General features: G+C 43.0%; 1 protein-coding gene across 4 annotated transcripts in view; it reads right to left on the bottom strand.

Annotated features, from left to right (window-relative positions):
• The window catches only part of ACSL5 (acyl-CoA synthetase long chain family member 5), an 85,647-nt gene extending 66,406 nt beyond the window's left edge, over positions 1–19,241 (bottom strand). For 3 of the 4 annotated variants that reach the window (XM_060171318.1, XM_060171316.1, XM_060171315.1), the window contains exon 1: positions 15,569–15,806. Coding sequence is in view for 1 of the 4 variants with exons in the window: in XM_060171316.1 (XP_060027299.1) it covers positions 15,569–15,586 (18 nt within the window). In the remaining 3 variants the exon portion in view is untranslated. Of the gene's footprint in view, positions 1–15,568; positions 15,807–19,065 lie in introns of those variants that run through there. The other variant, XM_007520006.3, reaches the window with a different exon arrangement.
• Positions 19,242–27,341: the final 8,100 nt, after the last annotated feature.

Here is a 27,341-nt window from a genome sequence, read left to right on the forward strand (position 1 = left end):
GGAACAGTTCTGTGGTGTCTCTCCCTCTCTCTCACTTCCTCTATGTCTGATATAAAGTGAATGAAAAAGTAAGTCTGGCAATGGTGAATTGCACGTAGCCAAGACCCTGACAAAACACACACACACACACACACACACACACACACTCTGAAATACCACCAGTGTATTCTATAATTACATCCTCTATTTCATTTCAGAGAAGATAATAAGATTTTGTAGGCTTAGAATAAATTTCTGGTTGATTTCTAGTAAATTCTACACAGCCAAAGAGAATGCATAAAGCTGACTATCATCTTACTCTACAATTAAAATGGGTTGAAGATAGATCAAAGACTTAAATATAAATGATGAAAACCACAAGTACTTTGGGAATAAAAAGTACAACAGAGGGGGTTGGGCAGTGGCACACCGGGTTAAGCTCACATAGTACAAAGTTCAAGAAGGATCCCCATTCCAGCCTCTGGCTCCCCACCTGCAGGGGGGTGGCTTCACTGCAGGTCTGCAGGTGTCTATCTTTCTCTCCCCCTCTTGATTTCTCTCTGTCCTATCCAATAAAGTGGGAGAAAATGGCCACCAGGAGCAGTGGATTCATGCCTGAAACTCAGAGGTCCTAGATTTAATCCTCAAGCACTACTGTAAACCAGAGCTGAACAGTGTGCTCTGATATCTACCTCTATCTATCTATCTATCTATCTATCTATCTATCTATCTATCTATCTATCTACCTACCTACCTACCTACCTACCTACCTTTCTCATTACATACTTTTAAAAAGTACAAGAAAAAGGCTAGGGATATAACACATTGGGTATGCAAAAAGATTTTTATGCCTGAGGTTCTGAAGTCTGAGCTTCAGTTCCCAGCACCATCATGAACCAGAGTTAAGCAGTGCTTTGGTGTCTCGCTTTCTGTTTCTCTCTCATTAAAATAAATCAATAATTAAAAAATCAAACTGTATAGCAAAAAAAGAAAAAGGAGAACCCAAAACCTAGACACTATAAAATGAAATACTGGCATGTTTCATTATATAAAGTGTTAAAAATGCTGGTTACCAGAAAAACAAAAACAAAACAAAACAAAACAAAAAAGACAAGATGAAAGATAAACTGGAAAAAGTTTCAAATATTCTAGATAGGCAGAGTTCATTGCCTCAACAAAGAATGTTTACAAGCCAATGAAAACCAAAACACAACCCAATAAATAAAGAGCAGAGCATAGGACTAGGAAGTTCACAGTAAAATGAACATTTCCTTAAAAAAAAAAACTTGACTTTCTCTCAGCTTCAAAAAGTGCATATGTGAATGAAATGTCTTTTTCATCTATTAGATTAGTTGTGATAACAACACAAAGCCTGCTGTCCATTATAGAAGGTAAATCTGGTTCAGTCTCCTGAAAGATATACTATCTATTCTTCCACCACAATGTAAAAAACATGTGTCCTTTAACCAAATGACTAGCAGCATTTTATATGCATGATAAGAGGCTCTGTGTAAAGTACAGTTAGGAATGTGAGCTTTGAGTCACACTGCTTAGGGTGAAAAACTGCTAGCTCATCTTCTTTGTAAGTGAGGGTAGATAACCTCTGTATGGTTTCTTATCTGTAATACGCCAATAATATCTCTTCCATAAGGCTGCCACTCTGATTAAAGGAGTTGATGTTTGTATCAAGTTCTTAGAACAATGCCTGGCATGCAGACTCAAGAATTAGCTACTATAACATGTATAATTACAGAAACCAGGAAAGCCTTCCATCATAGCAAATATACAAAAGCGCAACAACCAAATACATTATGGCACTTTTACATCCAGAATTCTTGACAACTATCACAAAGAATAAAGATGACTTTGTGTACAGATATGCAACAAGCTGTATGTCACCTCATTCAAAGAAAAAATAACCACTTGGACATTGTGTACGCTTTTGCTTCTGAGATGATATTCATTGGGTGAAAGAGAAAAACTAATTGGACTTAGCAGAAAGTTTCTAGTGTCCTGTCAATATTTTTTTAACCTTTTTTTATTTCTTTATTGGGGAATTAATTTTTACATTCAACAGTAAATACAATAGTTTGTACATGCATAACATTCCCCAGTTTCCCATTTAACAATACAACCCCCACTATGTCATTTATCATCCTTCATGGACCTGTATTCTCCCCATCTGTCAATATTTTAAGCCTTGACTGTCTGCACTGGGTGGTGGCACAACTGGTGAAGCACAGATTACCATGCACAAGGAGCCAGGTCCAAACCTCTCTCTGATCCCCACCTACAGAGGGTGGGGGGAAGCTTCACAAGCAATGAGACAGTGCTATAGGTGTGTCTTTCTTTCTCTCTTCCCTCTCTGTCTCCTCCAATCCCTCTCAATTTTTGTGTCACTTAAACAAATTAAAGAAAAAAGGACTTGACTACCAGGCATATACTATGAACCCAATGTTGAGTATATAACAGAGAAAAACCTAGTATTGTGGATTACATTTTATACAAGAGTTTGACAGCAAATCTGAACAATAAATTTCACAGGACTGTAAAATTAAAAAAAATAAAAGGAGTAGGGATAGGAAATTGAGACTATAATAGAGGGGTCAGATTATTTAATTTGTTTTAGGATTTATTTTATTTTATTTTATTTTGCCTCCAGAGTTATTGCTGGGGCTCAGTGCCAGCACTATGAACCCACTGCTCCTGTAAGCCATTTTTTCCCATTTTATTAGATAGAACAGAGAGAAATTGAGAGCAGAGGGGAAGATAGAGAGGGAGAGAGAAAGATAAGACACCTGCAGTCCTGCTTCACTGCTTGTGAAGTGTCTCCACCACAGGTGTGGAGCAAAGGCTTGAACCTGGGTCCTTGCATGGATCCTTGAGCTTAGTACTATGTGCACTTAACTGAGTGTACCATCACCTGGCCCTGATTTATTTTATATAAGAGAGACATCTGAACATTGCTTTGGCATCTGCAGTGCCAAGTCTAAACCCCAGGCCTCAGGCATGCAAGTTCTGTGCTCTACCATAGAACCACCTCCCCAACAATGAGAGAAGTGGGTGCGGATGGGTGTGGTAAGTTTCTTTTTCTCCCAGAATTTTTTTCTAATTTTTATTTCTGACTAATAGTGGGGTGCAATATTTTAATATTACAGTGTATAGCTCCACAAGGGGTGGTGAGTTTTTATTTTATTCTAATGAGACAGAGAGAGAGATACAGAGGGAAAGATACAGTGGCTTATGGTGGTGCTGGGATACTGAAACTGGTACCTCAGAGCCTCAGGCACGCTAGTTTTTTTTTGTATCGCCACTATGCTGTCTCTCCAGCCTAGGAGGTGGTAGGTTTTGATGAGGTTAGAGTAGGCCTCACTGGGAAACCAACCCTTGAGAATATATGTGTTTTTAATCTGAAATAGCTATGCATAAAAAACCAACTAGCCGGAAAGTGGGCAACACATGTTACCCAGCCTTTAGTTCACTCAGGCAGCTGACTTGAATCCGCCCACCTCGGTTGGTTGCGTTTCAAGGGACGACTCCTGAGAACACAGCCCCAGCTAACTTTCTGAGCAAGCAGCTCTCCCTCCACCAAAGCCATGCTGGACACAGGCCTCCCAGGCTCACCTTGTGTATCATCTTGCTCAGGCACTGTGTAAACAAGTTTGTACATCAGTGTTGGGGGTGGCAATGTTTCTCATTCATTACTTTAACAGGAATCAGAGCAAAGGTGAAGGTTGAGTCATAGGACCAAGCAGCCCTGAAAAGTGCCATCTTTCAACATTTACTGTGAGGAGTTGAGATGAGAGGCTGGTGTAAGAGTCTGCCCCCAGGTGCCTACAGATAACTTCTCAGCCACTCACCAGCCTTAGCTGGCTGCTCAGGCCACCTCCTCACATTTACCTTCTCCCCAAGCAGGGCCATGTCACCAGGAACAGGTGACTCCATCTGGGAGGCTGGCTCTCAGGCAGGGAGGAAAGGTCATTTAATCAGCTCTAGGAGATAAACAAGGTAGAGCAAAAACAGTATTCACAAAGGGTAGCCCTGCTAATATGACACTATGGAAATGCTGAATGCTTTTTTTTTTATTTTTGTATTATCTTTATTTATGAAACTGACGCACTGCCTACTGCACTAAGGAAGCAATTTATCTTTATTTATTTACTGGGTAGAGACAGCTAGAAATTGAGAGGGAAGGGGGTGATAGAGAGGGAGAGAGACAGAGAGACGCCTGCGATACTGCTTCACTACTCACAAAGCTTTCTGTCTGCAGGTGGGAACCGAAGGCTCAAACGCGGGTCCTTGCGCCTTATAACATGGGCACTCAACCAGGTGAGCCACCACCTGCCCCCCTTGAGTGTTTACGAAGAAACTGATATTAAAGGCAGTCGGGCGGTAGCACAGTGGGTTAAGCGTGGCCCCAAGCACAAGGACTGGAGTAAGGATCCCGGTTCGAGCCCTCCGCTCACCACCTGCAGGAGAGTCGCTTCACAGGTGGTGAAGCAGGTCTGCAGGTGTCTTAACTTTCTCTCCCCCTCTCTGTCTTCCCCTCCTCTCTCCATTTCTCTTTGTCCTACCTAACAACGACGAGATCAATAACAACAGCAATAATAACTACAATAATAAAAAAAAGGGCAACAAAAAGGGAAAATAAATATTAAAAAAAAAGAAACTGATATTAAGATAGCCCAGCCCCCCACCCACCCCAGCTACTTGGCTGCCTCTAACAGCTTCAAATTTGTAAGGTGAGTGAGGGCTTGGGACAGGTCTTCTTATCATGAGCAAGTATGTTTAAATAAGCCATTGCATCTTTTCATGCACAACCACTTTTTTTTTTTTTGCTGCCAAAGACATAGGAAAAGCTCCAGAAGCCAGAGTTGGGGTGGGGTGGGGTGGGGTGGGGCGGTGATAATGAGGTCTTTAGTCCTGCTCAGGTCTCAGCCAGGCATCGTGTTAATCTGTGGAAAACTTGGGCTATTAGATAGGTGCTGGTATAGCCTTCAAACTGTACTGCTGGGAACCTAATGGTGGTGATTCTCCTGGTAGAGTGCACACGTTACTATGCATGAGGACCCAGGTTCTAGGACCCAGACCATCACGTGGGAGCATCTGCAGGGAGGTGGAGAGGTGATGCTTCATGGCAGGGGACAGGGGCTGCAGCCTCTTTCCTCTCTCTAGCTCTGCTTCTTACCATCTATCAAAGAAAAAAAAAAAAACTGCTGGAAGCAGTGGAGTGGAGTTGACTAGGCACTAAGCACCAGAGATCATCCTGATGGAAAAAAAAAAAAAAAGAAAGAAAGAAAGAAAGAAAGAAAGAAAGAAAGAAAGAAAGAAAGAAAAAGAAAAAAAACTTCTATTGCCCCAGACTAGTGGAACCTACCCAAGCCTGTGAGTCACACCCCATTCACCCACATTCAGAGAACAGCATGAAGGGAAGGTATCTGCTGAAGGAAACAGGTTGTGGAATTCAATTCTTTTTTTTTTTTTTTAAGATTTTTTTTATTTATTCATGAGAAAGATAGGAGGAGAGAGAGAATGAACCAGACATCACTCTGGCATATGTGCTGCCGGGGATTGAACTCAGGACCTCTTGCTTGAGAGTTTGATGCTTTATCCACTGTGCCACCTCCCGGACCACTGGAATTCAATTCTTTACTTTTTTTTTTTTTTTTTTTTTGCCTCCAGGGTTATTGCTGGGGCTCAGTGCCTTCACCATGAGTCCACTGTTCCTGGAGTTGTTTTATCATTGTTGTGGTTACTATTACTGTTGTTATAGATGTCATTGTTGTTGTATAGGACAGAGATAAATGGAGAGAGGAGGGGAAGACAGAATGGGGGAGAGAAAGATAGACACTTGCAGACTTGCTTCACCACTCGTGAAGTTACCCCCTGCAGGAGGGGAACCGGAGGCTCGAACTGAGATCCTTACTCAGATCCCTGTGCTTCGCACCATGTGCTCTTAACCTGCTACACTACTATCCGACCCCTGGATCCTTCATTTTTTTTTTATTTTTTATTTATTGCATAGAGACAGCCAGGAATCTAGAGGGAAGGGGTAAGATAGAGAGAGAGACAGACAGAGAGACAACTGCAGCACTGTTTCACCAATTGCAAAGCTTCCCCTTGCAGGTAAGGACTGGGGTTTGAATCAGGGTCCTTGTACATTGTAACACATAAGCTCAATCAGGTGCACCACCACCCAGCCCCAACTTTTAGACACAGAAGGAGATATGGTCTGCTGCCACAGCTCAGCCCAGATAAGATCAATGGGGGACTCATTCTTCGTGCATTGAAATATTTTCACAGCACCTCCCATGGATCAGGCATTGTGTTCAACATGGAAATAAGCACACTTGAACTTCACAGGCTAACAGAGGAGAAAGCCAATTCTTCAAGTAGTCACATTAATTTGAGACAATTTGTCTATAGGTTGCACCTCACCCCAGCTCCCCACCCCCCACCTACCTCAGAGAGCACCAAGTGGACTAGAGAAACTTGTGAGTGACAAGGGATGCATTTAGCCTCTGTACGTTTAATTTACTTATACACTTATTTACATTTACTGCTAATAAGACAAAGGCCTTGAATCTACTGTACTTTGTATGGAGGAACAAAGGCTGAGAGGCCAGAGCTTCTCCGGGAGTTTCTTAGTCTATGGGGATGCTAAAAACATGTGCGTGATGGATGATTCAGTGTGTGGGAGAAGTTCATGAGTTAGAACAAGGATGAGGCTAGTATAGAGTGGAACTGATGAAGTAACATAGAATGCTGAGCCCTGATGGCAGTGTGCTCCCTGGTGCCTAGGTTTTTATTGCCAGGAGTTGTGTTTCTAGGGGAAATCCTATATTATAGAGTCACCAGTGGAGCCAATGGCAAGTAAGACATCAACTCTGATTCTAACTGATAGTTGTCATGACCAAACCATCTTTCTCAACTGTTGTCTGTATTTCTCTCTCTCTTTTTCAACTGCTTTAGCTTCAATCTAGGATTAGCTTTACTACTGAGATTCTCTAAGTATCTCTTTTTATTTTAAACTTTACTTACTTAATTTGATAAGACAGAGAAAATGTGAGAGGGAAGGGTGAAAGAGAAGTAATGAGAGATAGACACCTGCAGCACTGTTTTCATCACCTGTGAAGCTTTCCCCCTGCAGGTGAGGACCAGAGGCTTGAACCTGGGTCCTTGTGCAAGGTAACATGTGCATTTAACCAGGTGTGCCACCATCTGGCCTCTGCCTGTGTTTCTCCATTGACTTTTTTCCATGAAGAGACCAGTCATCAAGATAGGGTGGATGTATCTAAGTGGAGTGGGAGGTAGAGTATGGCTAGAGACATAAAGTGAGACATCTGAACATTTATGGGGGGAGAAATAATGAAGTTTTATTCACAATGGAGCTAGGGAATCCTGGTTAGTTGACAGTGAATGAAAGAGAAATTCTCCAAGAAGGTTGAAGAAGCCTGAGAATTGGTACATATATTAGAGCACTGGAGTCACTTCACTTCATGAACATCAAAGAGCACTGGAGGGTCTTAGCTTGAGTGATATTCCACAGGGAAATCCTTGTTAAGTCAGTTACCAAATACTCAAAACCACTTAACTCAGCCTATGAAGATAGCACAGAACGGTTGGTCATTGAACCATTTGTCTGCTGGAGATAGGGAGTGACAGATCTCCTTGGAGCTCAGGTTGGAAGAGTCACCCTTGATCCACCAGTGTACTTCCAAGAAACCACAGTCAGCAGTCCCGGTCTGAGGTAAACCTTGTCTCAGTCACCCTAACAACATCCCAAGCTAGTTGCTGACCAAGTGAATCAAGAGAGAACCCAGGTCAGAAGTCCACTGGGTATGAAAAAAGAACTTGTGAAAAGATAGAGTGGACAAAGTACTAGGCTCCTATCACCCAAGCCAGGATAAAGATGGGGTGATGCAAGATTGTGAAAGAGCCGCTCCCTGAAGAATCAGCCTTCGCACTACCAGTGGTCTGGGCAGTGACAGGGTCATCAGGTCCAAAGTGCAAATGCCAAGTATTATTAGGAAGCTTTATTCCAGGGGGCAAAGCTTCAAGGTCACAGCCTTAGAAGGTGTTAGAATGGCAAGTCTACCACTTATTAGCAGGGTGGTCCTGGACAGTTAAAGTGACTAAACATCGATTTTCCTCAAATGTATACATAAAAAGACAGGAAATAATTTCTGCTTTGTAAAGACACCATAGGTGAATGTTTCTTATATATTGTCAGGTGCTGTCCTCAGTAAAGACTAACCCCCTTTCTCTCCACTTACTCCTGGGTTTTTTCTTTTGTAATTTTAAAAATAATTTTTATTTGTTTATTGGATAGACAACCAGAAATTGAGAGGGAAGGGGGAGATAAGGAGAGCAACAGAGAGAGATCTGCAGCCCTACTTCACCACTTGTGAAGTTTTCCCCCTGCAGGTGGGGACTAGGGGCTCAAAAATGGATCCTTGTGCATTGTAACACGTGTGCTCAACCAGATATACCACCACCCAGCCCCCTTACTCCTGTTTTTTTTTCTCCTGGATAATATCATATATTTTATTTTGAGAAATCCCAAAAGAGATGTCCATCATCTTTATACTATAAGTGCCCTTCAACTTAAGTATAGTTGCTTTTCTGCCTGTAGTGGAAAATTCCTGTAAAAAAGGGGGGCTAGACAAAACCCACACCCCAAGATGTAAGCCACCTGTTGTTTGTCTTAAAAAGAATAGCTAGCCTAACCAAATCCTTGAAACTCAACCATTTGCTCAAGGACAAGAGAGCTGATAGCCAGGTGGTCTTGGCACACAACGAGAAAGAGTGGTGACCCTATTTTACATAAAGGCTTGAAATTAGACAATTCTTATAGGCTGCTTAGGGCATGGCAATGTCTGAAATGATTGGATCCTGTGTTTTCTGCAAAATGCTATTGTGTGTGTATTAGAATTCTAGTTTTGCATATTCCCCCTCCCTGAGTGTATTCAGAAATTCTATAAATTGTGTGGTTTGAGCCTTGTTCAAGGTCGAGCTTGGTAGACTAACATCAGTCACCACTCGGCCTGGATTGCAATTCGTAAACAAACATCTTTTGCTTCCTTACAGTGGATGGTGGTTAATTCTCGCTCTGTAACAATGAGTAAATGAATAAATTCTTTTAAAAAATATGAATATCCACTTCTAATCTCTAACTCAGTCATTCCCCCTGAATCACATCCACTATAAGCTATCACAACTCTGGGACTAGAATGCCCCATGGGATTCCAACTCCCTGGGCTGCTCACAATTGTACAACAGCTGCCTGACCTTCCAAACTGAAGCACTCTAATTATTCAAACAAAATATTATGAGAGCCTGGGAAACATTAGGCTCTGTGTCAGACGGAAGAGCAAGTGAGAGTTCATTTCTGACCTCAGGACTCACAGTTCCTGAGAGGAGAATCAGAATTAGATGCACTTGGGGTTCGGTGGTGGCATGTCTGGTTGAGCACACACGTATTTCAATGGACAAGGATCCAAGTTCAAGTCCTTAATCCCCACTTGCAGAGGGGAAGCTTCATAAGCAGTAAAGCAGTGCCACAGGTGTCTCTCTATCTCCTTTTCTCTTAATTTATATCTCTATTCAATAAGTGAACAAATAAAGTTTTTTTAAAGAAGAACTAGGTGATTTTATAGCAAAGTGTGGTCAGAGCAGTGGTGGCTGAGTTCTGGTCTTTAGAGGCTCCATTTCCCTTTTAGGGAGGTGCTAGACCCAGAATTAGCTTAGTCTGTACCCCACAGGAAGTTCACAGCTTCTACAGGCCAGGCTCCCCAGCTAGACTGGTGCAGAAATCCATTAGTAGTTTTTAAAAATCTCCCAAGATCATATGTCTAGAGATGAAAAGACACGTTTTGGGTATAACTCACCCAATGGGAAATGTGATCACCTCAAACCGAACAGTTTGGGACCAGGAGATAGCCTGCTAACGCATACACTTTCTCTCTCTCTCCCAGAGCACTGATCAGCTCTGGCTTATGGTAGTGCTGGGGATTGAACTTGGGATGTCAGAGCCTCAGGCACGAGAGTCTATTTGCATAACCATTATACTATCTATGCTCTCTGTCTCTGTCTCTCTTCTTTTAAGACACACTTTTCCATGTGTGAGGGCCCAGCTTTGAGTCCCCAGTCACCACACTGGAGTATCTGCATAGGGGAAGCCCCATAACCAGTGGACTGGAGCAATTCTCTGATGTCTCCTCTTTCTCTTTGTCTCTCACCTTCTATCTTAAAAAAAAATAGTCTACTGTGGCTTGGGAGGTGGTGCAGTGGATAGAGCGTTTGACTCTCAGGCATGAGGTACTGAGTTCGATTCCTGGCAGCACATGTACCAGAGTGGTGTCTGATTCTTTCTCTCTCTCCTCCTATCTTTCTCATTAATAAATAAATAAAATCTTTTTTAAAAAAATAGTCTACTTGGAGTAATGAAATTGTGCAGGCATGGAAACCCAATGATAATCCTGGTGGCAATAAATAAACAAATAAGCAATTTGACAGCCCTTAGTGCACTCACCATGCTATACAAACAAAGCCTTTATCTAGTTTCAAAGAATTGTGAATAATCCTATGCAAATTGTCATGCCTGAGGCTCCAAAGTCCCAGGTTCAAACCCCCACACCACCATAAGCCAGAGCTGAGCAGTGCTCTGGTGTTTCTCTCTGTATGCATCTCTCTCAAAAATAAGATAAATAAAATATTTTAAAAAAAGAATTGTGAAGAATCCTAATGAACACTGTCCTCATAAGCAGGTATTCTCTAGTCCTCTCTCCCCTAAACTCTGGCAGTCACCAGTCTTCTCTCTATCTGTGTAGATTGAGGTGGGAGGATTTTCCAAAAAAGAAATGTCTTCTTCCCCACACCTATGGACATCTAATCTTTGACAAAGGGGCCCAGACTATTCAATGGGGAAAGCAGAGTCTCTTCAACAAATGGTGTTGGAAACAATGGGTTGAAATATGCAGAAGAATGAAACTGAACCACTGTATTTCACCAAATACAAAAGTAAATTCCAAGTGGATGAAGGACTTGGATGTTAGACCACAAACTATCAGATACTTAGAGGAAAATATTGGCAGAACTCTTTTCTGCATACACTTTAAAGACATCGTCAATGAAACGAATTCAATTACAAAGAAGACTAAGGCAAATATAAACCCATGTGACTACATCAAATTAAAAAGCTTCTTCACAGCAAAAGAAACCACTACCCAAACCAAGAGACAGACCCCTCACGGAATGGGAGAAGATCTTTACATGCCATACATCAGATAAGAGTTTAATAACCAACATATATAAAGAGCTTGCCAGACTCAACAACAAGACAATAACCCCATCCAAAAAATGGGGGGAGGACTTGGACAGAGTTTTCACCACAGAAGAGATCCAAAAGGCCAAGAAACACATGAAAAAATACTCCAAGTCTCTTATTGTCAGAGAAATGCAAATAAAGACAACAATGAGATATCACTTCACTCCTGTGAGAATGTCATACATCAGAAAAGGTAATAGCAGCAAATGCTGGAGAGGGTGTGGGGCCAAAGGAACCCTCCTGCACTGCTGGTGGGAATGTCAATTGGTCCAACCTCTGTGGAGAACAGTCTGGAGAACTCTCAGAAGGCTAGAAATGGACCTACCCTATGACCCTGCAATTCCTCTCCTGGGGATATATCCTAAGGAACCCAACACATCCATCCAAAAAGATCTGTGTACACATATGTTCTTGGCAGCACAATTTGTAATAGCCTAAACCTGGAAGCAACCCAGGTGTCCAACAACAGATGAGTGGCTGAGCAAGTTGTGGTATATATACACAATGGAATACTACTCAGCTGTTAAAAATGGTGACTTCACCGTTTTCAGCTGATCTTGGATGGACCTTGAAAAATTTGTGTTAAGTGAAATAAGTCAGAAACAGAAGGATGAATATGGGATGATCTACTCTCAGGCAGAAGTCTGGAAAACAAGATCAGAAGAAAAAAAAAAAACACCACACAAATAGAACCTGAAATAGAATTGTCTTATGGCACCAAAGTAAAAGACTCTGGAGTGGTGATGGGTGGGTGGGGAGAACACAGATCCAAGAAGGATGACAGAGGACCTAGTGTATTGTTATATGGGAAACTGGAGAATGTTATGCATGTACAAACTATTGTATTTACTGTTGAATGTAAAACATTAATTCCCCAATAAAGAAATAAAAAAAAAGAAAAGGAAATAAAAATAAATTTAAAAAAAAGAAATGTCTTCTAGAGTGGGGGTATAACATAATGGTTATGCAAAGAGACTTTCATGCCTGAGGCTTTCAAGTCTCAGGTTCAATCCCCCACACCACCATAGACCAGAGCTGAGCAGTGCTCTGGTAAAAAAATAAATAAAATAAAATAAAATAAAATTTTAAAAAATGTCTTCTAGTTTCTAAACTTTGGCCTATGTACTCAACCAGACTTGTCAGAAATCAAACAACAGTTTCCCTTTGGAACTAAAAGAGACAGAGCTTGAATTCCAGCTCAAATGTTTTCATAGTATGCCCCAATTTTTAAAAAATATTTATTTATTCCCTTTTGTTGCCCTTGTTTTATTGTTGTAGTTATTAATGTTGTTGTCTTTGTTGTTGGAAGGACAGAGAGAAATGGAGAGAGGAGGGGAGACAAAGGGGGGAGAGAAAGACAGACACCTGAAGACCTGCTTCACCACTTGTGAAGCGACTCCCCTGCAGGTGGGGAGCCAGAGCCTGGAATCAGGATGCTTAAGCAGGTCCTTGTGCTTTGTGCGACATGTGCTTAACCCACTGCGTTATCGCCCGACTCCCAATTTTTTTTTTTTTTTTGCCTTGGTTTGTCCAACTCTCAAAGTATTTACTTTACAGGACTAATATGAAGAACAAAAGATATAAAAATGTTATGCATGTACAAAACTATTTATTGTATTTACTGTCAAATGTAAAACATGAATTCCCCAATAAAGAAAATTCAAAAAAAGATCTAAAATAGTAAGCTCTGGTACTGCCCCATAGAACACATAGAATGAATGACAGCAGTAGGGTTTGCGATACCAGAAGAGTGTCAACCTGAGAGTATCCAATAAAAGTATAAGCTCGTGACCTGCCCATGTCACGTGAAAATCTTCTAGCAAGTGAACATCTTTAGGAAGGTTAACCACACATGAGTGAACGGAGCCTGGATCCTAGCGTCTAACTGACTGCAGCTTCAGTCCACTTTGACATCTTTGACATGGTTGCTTTGTGATCTTGGGAAAGTTACCTCACCTTTCTGAGTCTACTCTCTCAATTATGGAATGGTGAAACCAGTTGCTTATAGGCTATCTTGATTAAGTGTAAGAGTACTTACCTACCCTGAGCAGGTGCTTAAATGACTTCATGCCATTCAATCCTAGATCCTCTCACCTCCCCGCCCCTTCTCTGTAGAGTCTGTGCCCACACCGCATATGGGACAGAATGTAGACATCCAGGGTCCGGGCGTCAGCACAGTGGGTTAAACACACATGGGGCAAAGCACAAGGACCTGGCTCCCCACCTGCAGGGAAGTTGATTCACAGGCGGTGAAGCAGGTCTGCAGGTGTCTATCTTTCTCTCCCCCCTCTCTGTCTTCCCCATCTCTTTCCATTTCTCTGTCCTATCTAACAACAACGACATCAATAACAACAACAATAACTACAACAATAAAACAAGAGAAACAAAAGGGAAAATAAATAAATAAATAAAAGAACATAGACATCCAGTGATACAGTGAGATTCCTGGAGGCATTTTTGTCCCAAAGAAATTTAAATTTAGTCTGGTAAGGAAGATTACTTTGGGTCAGGGCCAAATATGAATGAAATAAGTGGCTGAAATGCTGTTTTGTTTGGATAACGCTTGTGAAATAAAATAAAACTGGGGCTGTAGGTGGGGAGATGGTTCAGTGGGTAGAGCACAACTCTTATACATGGGAGACCCTGGGTTCAAATCATAGCATCACCTGAGAGCACTAGGACAGAGATAGGTAGAACTCCAAGGATAGTGGCACAGTGCTTTAATGCCCCCGTCTCATAAAAATAGAAAATAAAAAATGGTCTGAGGAGAACTACTGTAGCTTCCAATGGAGCTTACAGAACTCTGGTGGTGGGAGTGGTATAGAATTATACCCTTGTGTGGTCCGGGAGATGGCACAGTGATAAAGCTTTGGACTCTCAATCATGAGGTCCCAACTTCGATCCCCAGCAGCACATGTGCCAGAGCCATGTCTGGTTCTTTCTCTCTGCTCCTGTCTTTCTCATAAATAAATAAAATCTTTAAAAAAAAAAAAACTTTACTAGAATTATACGCCTGTTACCTTATAATTTTGTAAATTAATATTAAGTCACTAATAAAATTTTTTTAAAAAAGAAGAAAATAAAAAATGGGCCTGGGAAGACCACTCAGTGGGAGAGCACACAAATGAGCCCCTGGTTTCAACAAACAACACCCAAATTAAAAAAACAAAAACAAATAAGTAATAAATAAACTGTTATGTGTCGATTATTGTGTCACTATGTGAACATGGTGCTTGCCTGACTTATAAGCATGTGAGAGTTTTTGTTTTGCTTCTTTTGTTTATTTGTTTTACCAGAGCACTGCTCAGCTCTGGCTTATGGTGGTGTGTGAGACTGAACCTGGGACTTTGAAGCCTCGGGCCTGAGAGTCTCTTTACATAACCATCATGCTATTTACCCCACCCTGCGAGTTTTCTTTACTGAGGTTTTTGCCCCTTTTGTTATGCTAGGTTCAAAAAGAGATGCCTCTGAGTGCTTCTAGAATGACTCTTCCAGAACTATTCTATGTCTGTCTCCCATCCCTGTCAGTTCAAGGGGAGTTTTACTCCATGTGGGGCACAGGAGGGATCAAGCAAAACTGCACAATGTATGCTTTTAAAGAAAAAGCTATTTTTTCCCTTTAAAACTTAATTCTGCTTTAAGATGTTCCCTGCTAGAGAATAGTAAGTGCCTCCAGGTTGGAGCTAGAGAGTCAGTCCTGCTTTTTCTTTTTTTTTTTTTTTTAAGTCCTGCTTTTTCAAACCACTGAACACACTGACACCCACAGGAGCCACTGAGCCTTAGCCCTGAAGCTCTGGTCCAGCTGTACTTCATGAAGGTCCTTGAAGCTCATCTTAAATCCTACCTATGCCCCTGACCTCAGCAAAGATCTCACTTCACCCAGAAAGCACCCTACCGGCCCGTCTCATATGTTGTCTCCTGAGAAAGCAGGCCAAGTCCACCATAAGAATGGAGGGTAACTCCCAGCCTACGGCACAAGAAAGATGGCAGGTGCTCAGCCCTCTCAAAAGGGGGTCTCAATTGAGATCCACTGCTCCCAAGAGGGGCAGAAAATAGAAAATCCCACCCAGACCCCATATTTCTCCTCACCTCTTCTGAGAGGGAAGGTCTAAAGGTGTGTGGTCCAGGGCACAGTAAATTCTACATGTGCTGAAGCTGGAGGCTAGGAAGCCCCTGAGCATCTACTTCACACTCCGCAGGGCCCCCTCATCACCGCCTCAGCAACCCCAGCTCTACACCACCCTCCCATGGTTCCCTTACCCTGAAAGGGGGCCTCATCTCTTCAGGCTTCCAGCGAAGAGGGCTTCCTGGCTCTGAATTCTTCAATCCCTGTCCCTCCTTTCTCACCCCTGGCTTTTCCAGGTACAGAGTAGCTGCAGAGGACCCATACAGGGAGACGGCCTGGTTCAGAGAGTCCAGGTTCTGCCCTGCCTGAGCTGTCTGTCCCCCGTCAGGACATGGCCGGCTTGCTAGCTAACATGCTCTCTCGGGGACTTCACTTCCTGGTTTTTCTTTCACAACTGAAAGTGGAAGCACTCTGACCAGGAGGCGAGAAGCTGCCCTAGCTACCCTGGCTAGTTTTCAAAACCTTTAACTCCAGCCCCTCAGGGCTGAAATGCAAGGCAGGCTGTAGCCACACAATTTATCTGTTTCTCCTTGGTCTCACCACCTCCAAAACATGGAAAAAGCCCAAACTGAAAGGACCAAGATGCCTCTCTCTGACCAAGAGTGTCAGAGAGATGACTGCTCTCAGCTGGATTCCCAGGACTAGATAGCACCCCAGGGGACATGACCATTCTCAGGTCCATCCTAGGTCACCCTTGGCTCAGCAACCCATCTTCCCAAGCACCTGCCCCAATCTCTGGAGCAATTCTCATACAGCCAGAAAAACAAGCACAGCAGGAATTGTCAGGGGCATGGTGGGTAAGGGGGTGTCTGGGCTCCTCTGATATGTTGATATACCAAATATATATATTACCAGACACTGCTCAGCTCTGGCTTATGGTGGTGTGGGGGATTGAACCTGGCACTTTGGAACCTTATACATGAAAATCTCTTTACATAACCATTATACTATCTACCCCTGCCCTCAACCACAACTTCAAACCTCAAAATTTATCAATAAAAATAATGAAGAAGAAGAAAAAAATAAAGGGAGTCGGGCTGTAGTGCAACAGGTTAAGTGCACGCTAGGATCCTGGTTCAAGCTCCAGGCTCCCCACCTGCAGGGGAGTTGCTTTAGAGGTGGTGAAGCAGGTCTGCAGGTGTCTCTCTGTCTTTCTTCCTCTCTATCTCCCCCTTCTCTCTCAGTTTCTCTCTGTCTCTATCCAATAACAAATAAAAAAAATTTAAAAAAAGACATTAAAAAATAATGAAAAAAAAAGTACCCCTCATCTCACAAAGTCAAACCAGCAAAGCTTGCCACCTCAGGAAGGCTCAGACACACAGTCCATTGGCTGTCAGACTCTGCATCTTGGAGTTTCTGGAAGACTCCACAGCACATATGTGAGACAATCATAGTGGAGAAGGAAACCACTTGTTAATGCTTTATGAAGTTTGATCTGGGTGTGCAAACCCCCTAGAGGTGTTGAGAGATTGGAGTGCAGTCTTGAAGATGGGTATACATTGGAGTCATCTCTCTAGATTCATCCAAAGTAGTGGCCACAGAAGATCAAAGGAGTTTCCAAACTCAGTTTTGGAGGTAGAAATTATGAGTTTGCTTCCTCCTCCCTCCTTGTACCTCAAAGATACCCCAAAATATGCAATATTTTTCCCAGCCTTGAAAAAGGTCCATGGCGAAGTTCAGCAGAAGCCTGACTCTTTTATAGAGCTAGATTAGTAGTCTTGCTAATTCTTTCCTCTAGAGAGGAAAGGCCCTAAAAAGCCTTCAGGTAGAAAAACTCCAGGGTGATCTGTGACACAATCTCAATAAATAAGACCTAATTTTCATACAGCACATTCCAGAAGGAAATAAATTAGTAAAAGATATCTTTATATCTTTTAATAAAGATATAAAAGGGGTTGGGGGTAGATAGCATAATTGTTATGCAAACAGACTCTCATGCCTGAGGCTCAATCCTAGGCTCAATCCCCCAAACCACCATAACCATAAACCAGAGCTAAGCAGTGCTCTGGTTAAAAAAAAAAAAAAAAAAAAAAGTCCAGGAGATGGCACAGAGGATAAAGCATTGGATTATCAAGCAGGAGGTCCTGAGTTTGATCCCTGGCAGCGCATGTACCAACGTGATGTCTGGTTCTTTCTCTTTTTCCTCCTATCTTTCTCATTAATGAATAAATAAAATCTTTAAAATAAATATCTTTAAAAAATGAATTTACCTTACAGGAGCCCCTCTAACATGAGACAGATGAAACACATGAAGAAAAAAAGAGCAGTGCCCGCTACCCCCACCCTACTTCAGTCTTCTGGGGGCCTCATAGCTGGGGGTACTCTTTGCTTAGTCTCAGGAGCTCAGCAGAGGATGCAAAGGCTTCAAGAATGGGTATTACATCTCATTAGCTCACTGGGTTTTGCTTTTGTCAACTAAATGAAGTGCTTCTGGCCAAGAGCAGATTATATATATTTGGATAGAGGAGAAAAACTTAGAGGAAAGGCAGAAATGCCCTGCTTCACCTCTGGTGAAACTTTCCCTATACAGGTGGAGACTGGAGACTTGAATCCAGGTCTTGGCACATTGTAACATGTACACTCAACCAGGAGTGCTACTGCCTGGCCCTGAGTATTTATTTATTTATTTATTTATTTAACTCTTTTTTTGAAAACCTTTTTATTATCTTCATTTTTTTATTGGATAGAGACTGCCAGAAATTGAGAGGAGGAGGGGGAGAGAGAGAGAGAGAGAGAGACAGAGGGACACCTGCAGCCCTGCTTTACCATTCGCAAAGCTTTCCCTCTGCAGATGGGGACCAGGGGCTTGAACCCAGGTCCTTGTGCACTGTAACATGTGCACTCAACCAGGTGCACCACCACCCTGCCCCTATTTATTTATTTATTTATTTATTTATTTATTTTAAAGATATATCTGTTTTCAGTTTCTTTCCTCCAAAACTGAATCCTCACTTCAAAGGGTCTGCCTCATTCTAAGTTTCCAGCAGAATTACATTCTCAACTCAATCCTCTTAACTCACGCGACAACCCCAAGATTTGAAAGAATAATGAAAGATCTCGGTCAACACTGAGAAGAGGTGGTGCACTACTCAGAGCTAACACACATCACACACCTCACAGGGACTCCAGCACCTGATACGCCACAAAGGATTCTCTTTCCGTCCTCCCTCCCAATTGAGTGGGAGCTGCTGTCACCAAAAGCTGACGCAAATCTTTTTTTTTTTTTTTTTTTAACTCTGTACAGAAAATTTTGAATGGAAGCTGCAGACCCAGATCTTGGCTTGGTCTGCAACCCTGGAAACTTCCATGTCTGTTTTACTTGTGTTTAGTGAGGTTGATAACTCTCTCCCAAACCAATCTATACCAGAATTTAGAGTCTCCACCCTCTTCCCCACTGAGGTTTTTTTTTTCTTACTTCTTTCTCTCTATCTCTGTCTCTCTTTCTTTGTTTCTTTCTGTACCTCCCACACAAATCAACTGAGATTACTCCTCCATCCAATATGGTTTTATGGTGTAAATAAACCATAGACTAGGAAGAAACACGTGTCCCACCATCTTCCCACAAAACACCTCCATCCCTGATTGCCCACAGGCTGATGAACTAGAGAGCAGGTGTTATTATTCAGCTTACCTTCTAAAATCCTCTCCCTTCCTTGGTCCAGGGAATGCGTTCCTCACAACTGACTGTACAGTTCAGCACTCCATTCAGACACCTATGCCTTTTCTACTACTCCTGGGATGTGGCTACACCTGAAAGCACTGAAAACTGTCTTGAGGGTGGCCAGCAAGCTCCCCCTGGAACCTTTGAATCTGTTGCAACAGAGGTTCAAAGGTGGAAGTTACCTGTACAAACACTCTTAGTAACCTTCAGCAGTGAGAAGTGTAGGGTTTGGCAAAAGGTTAAAACTGGAAGCTGTTATGCAATGCACTTAAGAGGAGGAAAGGGAGGGGGAAAAAAAAAAACAGCATTCAGCTCAGAAAGCTAACTTTAACAAGCAAAAATTTGTTACCGAGCCCATACCTCAGGGGAGGGAGTAGGTACGGGTTTGTGAGTGCTTCTTCTTTCTGGACAGAATCCCTGAGGCTGTGATAAGGAATGGAGGATCTAGATAGATAACAAGAGGAGAAAATAAAAGTGTTCTCTGAGTTCAGAGAAGGAGAGAGAGAGAGAGAGAGAGAGAAAGGGAAGGGGAAAAGGAGAAAGAGGAATGAGAAGCCACTCTGACTAGAACTACAATCTGAAGGTTCAGAGAAGCAGAAGACTGCAATTAGAGATTTACATTCTAGAAGGCACAAGTGACTCACTCCCCTCACCCCCTGGAATTAGAACACGTCCAAGGCAACCAAGCATGCCTTAGCACTCTAGAATCTAGAGTCTAGGCTGAGAGACAAGACTGGCTGGGTCTTATTTAGAAAGCATTGGATCGACCTTCTTGTGGTGCATCCCGTGAGTCCCCATTCATTGGGGAAACTGAGGATCCTTCCTAGCCGACTGAATCCACATGGATCCCAGTCACTTTCAAAGCCAGCAACAAGCAGACATCAGGCTCAACCTGACGCTGTTGACTGGCTACAGAAGAAGGGCAAACGCTAGAAGAAGATTTAGAAAGCAGATTCACTTGCAACTACCCCCAGCTCAGCAAGGCCCTTGAAGAGGCAAGCTTACTCTTGCCTCACTCAGTAAGCCACTGAGCCTACTCTCCTTCCATTCTGAAGTCATCATTCTCAATTCTGAAATCACTAAGCATCTGCACTATACAAAAGGAAAAAAGAAGAAAGGAAGGGATGAAAAAGAGACGAAGAAAGAAAGAAGTACAGAGGAATGAGCTTGGAAGGAAGTATTTAATCTTGGTTTTTGTTGTTGTTGTTTTCTTCTTTATTTTACTTTATTATTTGTCATTTATAAAAATGAAACATTGACAAAAACCATAAGATAAGAGGGGTACAACTACACACAATTCCCACCACCAGAACTCCATATCCCCTCCCCTCCCCTGATAGCTTTCGTATTCTTTATCCCTCTGGGAGTATGGACCCAGGGTCATTGTGGGATGCAGAAGGTAGAAGAAGGTCTGGCTTCTGTAATTGCTTCCCCACTGAACATGGGCTTTGACAAGTCAATCCATACTCCCAGCCTGCCTCTCTCTTTCCCTAGTGGGGTGGGATTCTGGGGAATCAGGGCTCTAGGACATATTGGTGGGGTTGTCTGCCCAGGGAAGTCTGGTTGGCATCATTGTAGCATCTGGAACCGGGTGGCTGAAAAGAGAGTTAACATATAAAGTTAAAAAAAAAAAGTTGACTAATCATGAACCTAAAGGCTGGAATAGTGCAGATGAAGAACTGGGGGGGGGAGTGTCTCTGTTTTGTAGATAGCTGGTAGGTCTATTTTAGTTCTATTCCAAAGGGCCCATGACTAAACTCATTGCTGTTTTTTTTTTTTTTTTAAGCAAGGTCAGTGAGGTGCTTTCAGGTGACAGGCATGACCCAGAATCACAGAACCAGATAAGCATCAAGGGCCCAGGCAAACCAGTGCAGGAGCTTGCTCCTCTTCACTCTGCTTCCTCCATCGCTGCCCACTAAGCTCCCATCACCGGCAGCTGAACATATTCTGTGTACTCAACCGGTAGAAATTCATGGAAATGTTGCACTTGGTTGCTTTCTTATTGTATCCGGTCAGGCAGCAAATATCTAAATCAGAAGCCAATACCACTTCCTGCAGTGTGGAGGAGTGGCTACTGCATTCTCAGCTAGATCCTAGTCTGTCAGATTCTCACACAGGGCTTAACCGAAGTCACTTAAAAAAATTATTAATGTTAATGACAGAGATACAGAGAGAGACTACAGGACTGATCAGCTATGGTTTATAGTGGTGCTGGGGATTGAATCTGGGACCACAGAGCCTTAGGCATGAAAGTCTTTTGCATAATCATTACACTGACTTACAAACTCCTTGAGAGGCTGCTTCTGTCACGTATTTCTCATCTTACAGAGAAATTCCTATCATCCGCCCAAGCTGGTTTCTGCCCAGGAAGATCTACCTGCGAACAAGCCCTGGCCCTCTCAACTTACATTGAAAATGGATTCCAGAAGAATTTAAAGACGGGTGCTGTCTTTGTTGATCTCACAGCAGCCTATGACACGGTCTGGCACCGTGGTCTCCCAGTCAAGATCTCAAGATGCCTGCCTCCATGGATGGCCAACACTATATCGTTTCTTCTCCAAAACAGAAGATTCCGGGTGCATCTGGGTGACAAGTCTAGCAGATGGAGACCTGTCTCAAGTGGCCTCCCCCAGGGCTCTGTTCTGGCTCCTACGCTATTTAATATTTACATCAATGACCTCCCAGAAACTTCTTCAAGGAAGTTCATCTACGCCGATGACATCTGCTGTGCAACTCAGACATCCAAGTTCGACATCCTCAAGGAAACACTCACGAAAGACATGTCTCTGATATTTGATTACTGTAAAAAATGGCGACTAATCCCTAGCACTGCAAAAACGGTATCATCTGTTTTCCATCTACACCATGCCTCGGCCTCGCGTGAGCTTAATGTGCAGCTTGGCGGTACGAGAATCCAGCATGAAGCCCAGCCAGTCTATCTTGGCATTACTCTCGATCGCACTCTGTCATTTCACAAACATCTAATAAAAACTGCAACAAAGGTGGGCGCGAGGAATAACATCATTGCAAGACTGGCCAGCTCCTCATGGGGCACGAGCGCTTCCACACTACGATCATCATCTCTGGCATTATGCTATTCCACTGCAGAATACTGTGCCCCAGTATGGTTCTGTAGCCCCCATGTCCACTTGGTCGATTCCAAATTATATTCCTCCATGAGGATAATTTCTGGAACCATCCGTTCCACCCCGGTTCCATGGCTGCCAGTTCTTAGCAACATCGCCCCGCCAGATATTCGTCGGGATGCGGCATTATCTAAGTTCATTTCCCACGTCTACGCTCGATCGGACCTGCCAATATACGTGGATATCTTCGCCCACCCTGTCCAACGCTTGACGTCTCGTCACCCAATCTGGTCCCCTACGCCTACACTGAACTTCTCTGTTCCAGACTCTTGGAAACAGAGTTGGCAGTCAGCTGAGGTAAAGAACAAACACCTCATCACAGACCCCTGCAAGCGTCAACCCGGCTTTGACCTAGCACGTTATGATTGGGCCCTCCTCAATCGCTATCGAACAGGCCATGGCCGGTGCGCCGCTATGTTCCATCGCTGGGGAGCCAGAGACGACCCGAACTGCCCCTGCGGCTACAGACAGACTATGACCCACATAGTCAATGACTGCCACCTCTCCAGATTCAAAGGAGGTTTCGAAACTTTACATCAGGCTCAACCTGATGCTGTTGACTGGCTACGGAAGAAGGGAAAACGCTATAAGAAGATTACACTGACTCACCAGCCCACTGCTGTGACTCTTTAAGGCCCCTTTTTGAAGGCAGAGGTCCTGGGCCAGGACCTGAAAGAAAAGAGCTAAAGGAAATATAGTTCCACTGAGAATGGGAGCCTCTTTAGGCTGAAATAATGCGAAGCTGTATTAAGCAGCAACCTGCTGAAGCCTTTTGGTACCACCCTGACTGAGGACAAGGTATTCCAAGTCAGTAGTTCCAAAACCTTAGCAAGTGTCACACTGCCTTGAGAGCTTGTGAAAACATGGACTACTAGGCCCACACCAGAGTTTCTGATTCAGAAGACTTGGGTTCAGGGCATGAGAAATCTGCATTTCTGACAATTCCAGGTGATGCAGGTACTATTCTGGGGACCATTCTAGATGCACCATGTCTCCAGACAGCCAATGCCACTATCAGTGGATTCAAGAACTGAAATACCAAAGGGCTCTGTGTTTGGGTAGCCTTGGCTGTGACACTTCCACAGCTGAAAGGACAACTGGACACCCAGTGATAGTCATGTGCTGTAGGAGAGAGGTGCCACTCAAAACCAGCAGGTTGGGGAAGTCCTAGAATAGCACTGTGGCCACAGCAGAAGGTTGGCCGCTCTTAGTCCCACTTCACCCTTAGGTAAATATGAATCAAAGTCACACAACATCCCAACCAGACAAATCACAAGGATACAAGGATGATCAGGACATCATCTAATCAGCAACCTTAACTTGGTTCTTAAAAGCAACTCAAGTCTGTAACTATGAAGCAGCTGGTGTGGTGAGGAATGAATTCAGGAGGAGAAAGGAGATTGAGAATCTAGGTACTAAGCACCTTGGAAGCTGCACTGTCTCTGGAGCATCTCACCAGTGCGTGTGCTAGAAAGGTCTTTGCAGCACCTTTTACCCCTCCCTAAATGCAGACACATGTATTTATAACTGAAAAAAGGGGGGGAGCTGGCACTGGATATCCTGTAAGCCTTAAAACTATCAAGTCCTTTATTGTCTGAGTCACTTAGAGGTGAAGTGCCTGAGGTGTGATATCTGTCCCCACAGCTATAATTCTCTCTCATGCGGCTGCTCTGGGCAGTATCTAGGTATCCCTTCCTTTTTCTACAAATGAATCAGTGTAACTCCTGGCCAATAGTTCAGTTCTAGGAAACATTTCAGAGTTTTATACAACAGTCTAGAAGTAACCAGGATGATACCCCTGATGATAGGAACTGAAACCAGATATTTCCTTTTTTTTTTTTTAAGATTTTATTTATTTATTAGAAAGATAGGAAGAGAGAGAGAGAGAAAGAACCAGACATCACTCTGGTACATGTGCTGCCAGGGATCGAACTCAGGACCTCATGCTTGAGAGTCTAGTTCCTTAGCCACTGCGCTACCTCCCAGACCACTTTTCCTTTTTTTCTTTTTTTCTTTTCTTTTTTTTTTTTTTTACCAGAGCACTGCTCAGCTCCGGTTTATGATGGTGCAGGGGATTGAACCTGGGACTTTGGAACCTCAGGCATGAGAGTCACTTCGCATAACCATTATATTATCTACCCCCACACTTTGATTTTCTCTCTTTTTTTAAAAGAATTTATTTATTCATGAGAAAGATAGGAGGAGAGAAAGAACCAGCCATCACTCTGGTACATGTGCTGCCAGGGGTCGAACTCAGGACCTCATGCTTGAGAGTCTAGTGCCTTAGCCACTGTACCACCTCCCAGACCACTGATTTTCTCTTGAATGAAGTAGAGAGAGTATGGCACCATACCACTAATTTGGAGACTCTATTTGCTTTTGTCTTTCTTGTTTTTGTGTGGTTATGGGTGTCAAACCATGGGTCTCATGCATGCTCGCCATATATTCTACTACTGAATTGTCTCCCCAGACCCTAACCCCCAACTAGGTTCTCCCCCTTGTTGAAAGCAAGAAAAGATCTTAAAATGGCCTCATTGACCATGGACTTTCCTCTTCTCAGTTGATTTATTTTTTATTTTTTAAGTTAGTGATTTAATAGTGACCTACAAAATTATTAGATAATAGGAGTATAATTCTACACCATTCCCACCAACATAGCTCTTTGTCCCTACATCCCTCTAGCAGAAACTGCAATAGTTCTCCCAAGGCCACAGATATGGGTTGACTTTATATCTCTTTGTTTTCTTTTTTTTTTAATTTTATATTTATTTATTTATTTATTTATTTATTCCCTTTTGTTGCCCTTGTTGTTTTATTGTTGTAGTTATTGATGTCGTCGTTGTTGGATAGGACAGAGAGAAATGGAGAGAGGAGGGGAAGACAGAGAGGGGGAGAGAAAGATAGACACCTGCAGACCTGCTTCACCGCCTGTGAAGCGACTCCCCTGCAGGTGGGGAGCCAGGGCTCGAACCGGGATCCTTATGCCAGTCCTTGTGCTTTGTGCCACCTGCACTTAACCCGCTGAGCTATAGCCCGACTCCCCTACTTTGTTTTCTTTCTTTCTTTCTTTCTTTCTTTCTTTCTTTCTTTCTTTCTTTCTTTCTTTCTTTCTTTTTGCTGCTTATCTCTACAGTCTTGCCTTAACTTCCTTTCTAAATCACACCACCTATTTCTACTTCCCAGCGTCCCTCCTTTTTCCTTTTTTCTCTCAGATAAGTGAACCAGTGCCTGAATTTCTCTATTTTTTTCCAGATTAGATTCTTTTTGAATGATGGTATAAAAACAAAGATTCCTGGTGACAAATGTTTCAGGTACTGATGGAACTGGGGTCCAGAGCCTTCTGACCATCTTCCCTTATCTTTTCTCCCTTCTGGGGGGTACCTCCTCTCAGCTTATTTTATTTTTATTATTATTTAACAAGAGCCTGTTCAGCTCTGGCTTATAGTGGTACGGGGGGATTGAACCTGAGACTTTGGAGCCTCAGGCATGAGAGTCTGTTTGCATAACCATTATGCTGTCTACCCTCTGTCCCCTCCTCTCAGTTTATAAAACATTCCTGTACAATCACATAACAAACACAGGAGGTTTAAGTGGGGCTTATACCTTCAATATCAAACCTTCACTGGTGGCTGGGAGCCAGGGCCTGTGACTAGCACTTCATGTGTTTCTCGTAGGAAGTCAGCAGATTCATAAAATTCACACGAATGAGGAAATGGGAGCTCAGAGAAAGTCTGTCACCTCCCCTAGATCCCATGGCTTGATTGGGGGGGGGGGGTGATTATGGTGGTCACAGGGTCAACATTTCTTTTTTATTTCCTTTTTTAAACAACCACAGGCTATTTTGCAGAGCCAGGTGATTTACATGCAGCCTGTCCCTGAAATGGAGTTCTTTTGGGAGCCCAGTTGGTAGCAAAGTTCAGAGCAGTAGTGTTATCAAGTATTACTCAAAGCTTTTGGAAGAGGATGTTTTCATAAATTATCTTTATTTATTTATTAGATAGAGACAGCTAGAAATTGTGAAGGAAAGGGGTGATAGAGAGGGAGAGAGCCAGAGAGACACCTGCAACCCTGCTTCACCACTCGTGAAACTCCCCCTCTGCAGGTGGGGACTGAGGGCTTGAACCTGGGTCCTTGAGCTTTGTAACATGTGCACTTAACCAGGTGTGCCACCACCCAGCCCTGATGTTTCCACATTCTAAAGACTGCTGAACCTAAAGAAATTCTTCTACAGAATAGTAGAATTCTCCTCTTAATAAAACCTTATTAAAAATTCTCCTCTTAATAAAATCTCCCTTAGAATGCAGAAGAGTCTTCCTAAATGTCTGGTTCCTCTGCTTTAGAAAATTTCATGGGTGGGGGCAGGCAGTGGCACACCTGTTTAAGTGCACACATTACCATGTGCAAAGACCCAGGTTTGAGCCCTTGCTCCCCACCTGCGGGGGGGATGCTTCATGTGAGGTTAGAGAAAAGCCCAGAATATTGAGAACAGCTGTTAACCCGAAACCAATTGTTCCTTGTTCCGTGTAAATATTTCTGCCTGTACCCACCCTGTGATAACTATAAAAAGGTGGGATGAAATATGATCAGGGTCACAGACTCTCCCCTTGCGTGGAAGGGTGTCAGCGGCCCAAGCTTAAGCTTACTAATAAAGGCTCTTGCTATTGCATGTGATTCTGGTCTTTTTTTTTGCGTGAGATCGGGACTCGAACCTCTGGGCACAACATTTCACAAGTAGTGAAGCAAGCACTTTGAGTATCTCCACCGCACCCCCAACCAGAGCACCGCTCAGCTCTGACTTATGGAGGTGCAGGGGATTGAACCTGGGACCTTGTAGCCTCAGGTATGAGAGTCTGTTTGCATAACCATTATGTTATCTACCCCTGTCTTTTTTCTTCCTCTCTATCTCTCCCTCTCCTCTCAAAATGCTCTCTGTCTTACCAAGGAGGTGGTGGGAAAGACCAGAGAAATAAGGCTTATTCTACAAAAGTGCCTTAAGAATTCAATAGATTCTTAGATTCAGATCATGAGAAACCTATTCATCAATGATCCTGCTAAGTTTTCGAGGTAAGGGCAAAGAAAAAAGATAAAGAAGAAAAGACA

Source organism: Erinaceus europaeus, chromosome 14 (assembly GCF_950295315.1).
Source record: "Erinaceus europaeus chromosome 14, mEriEur2.1, whole genome shotgun sequence".
Lineage (NCBI taxonomy): Eukaryota > Metazoa > Chordata > Mammalia > Eulipotyphla > Erinaceidae > Erinaceus > Erinaceus europaeus.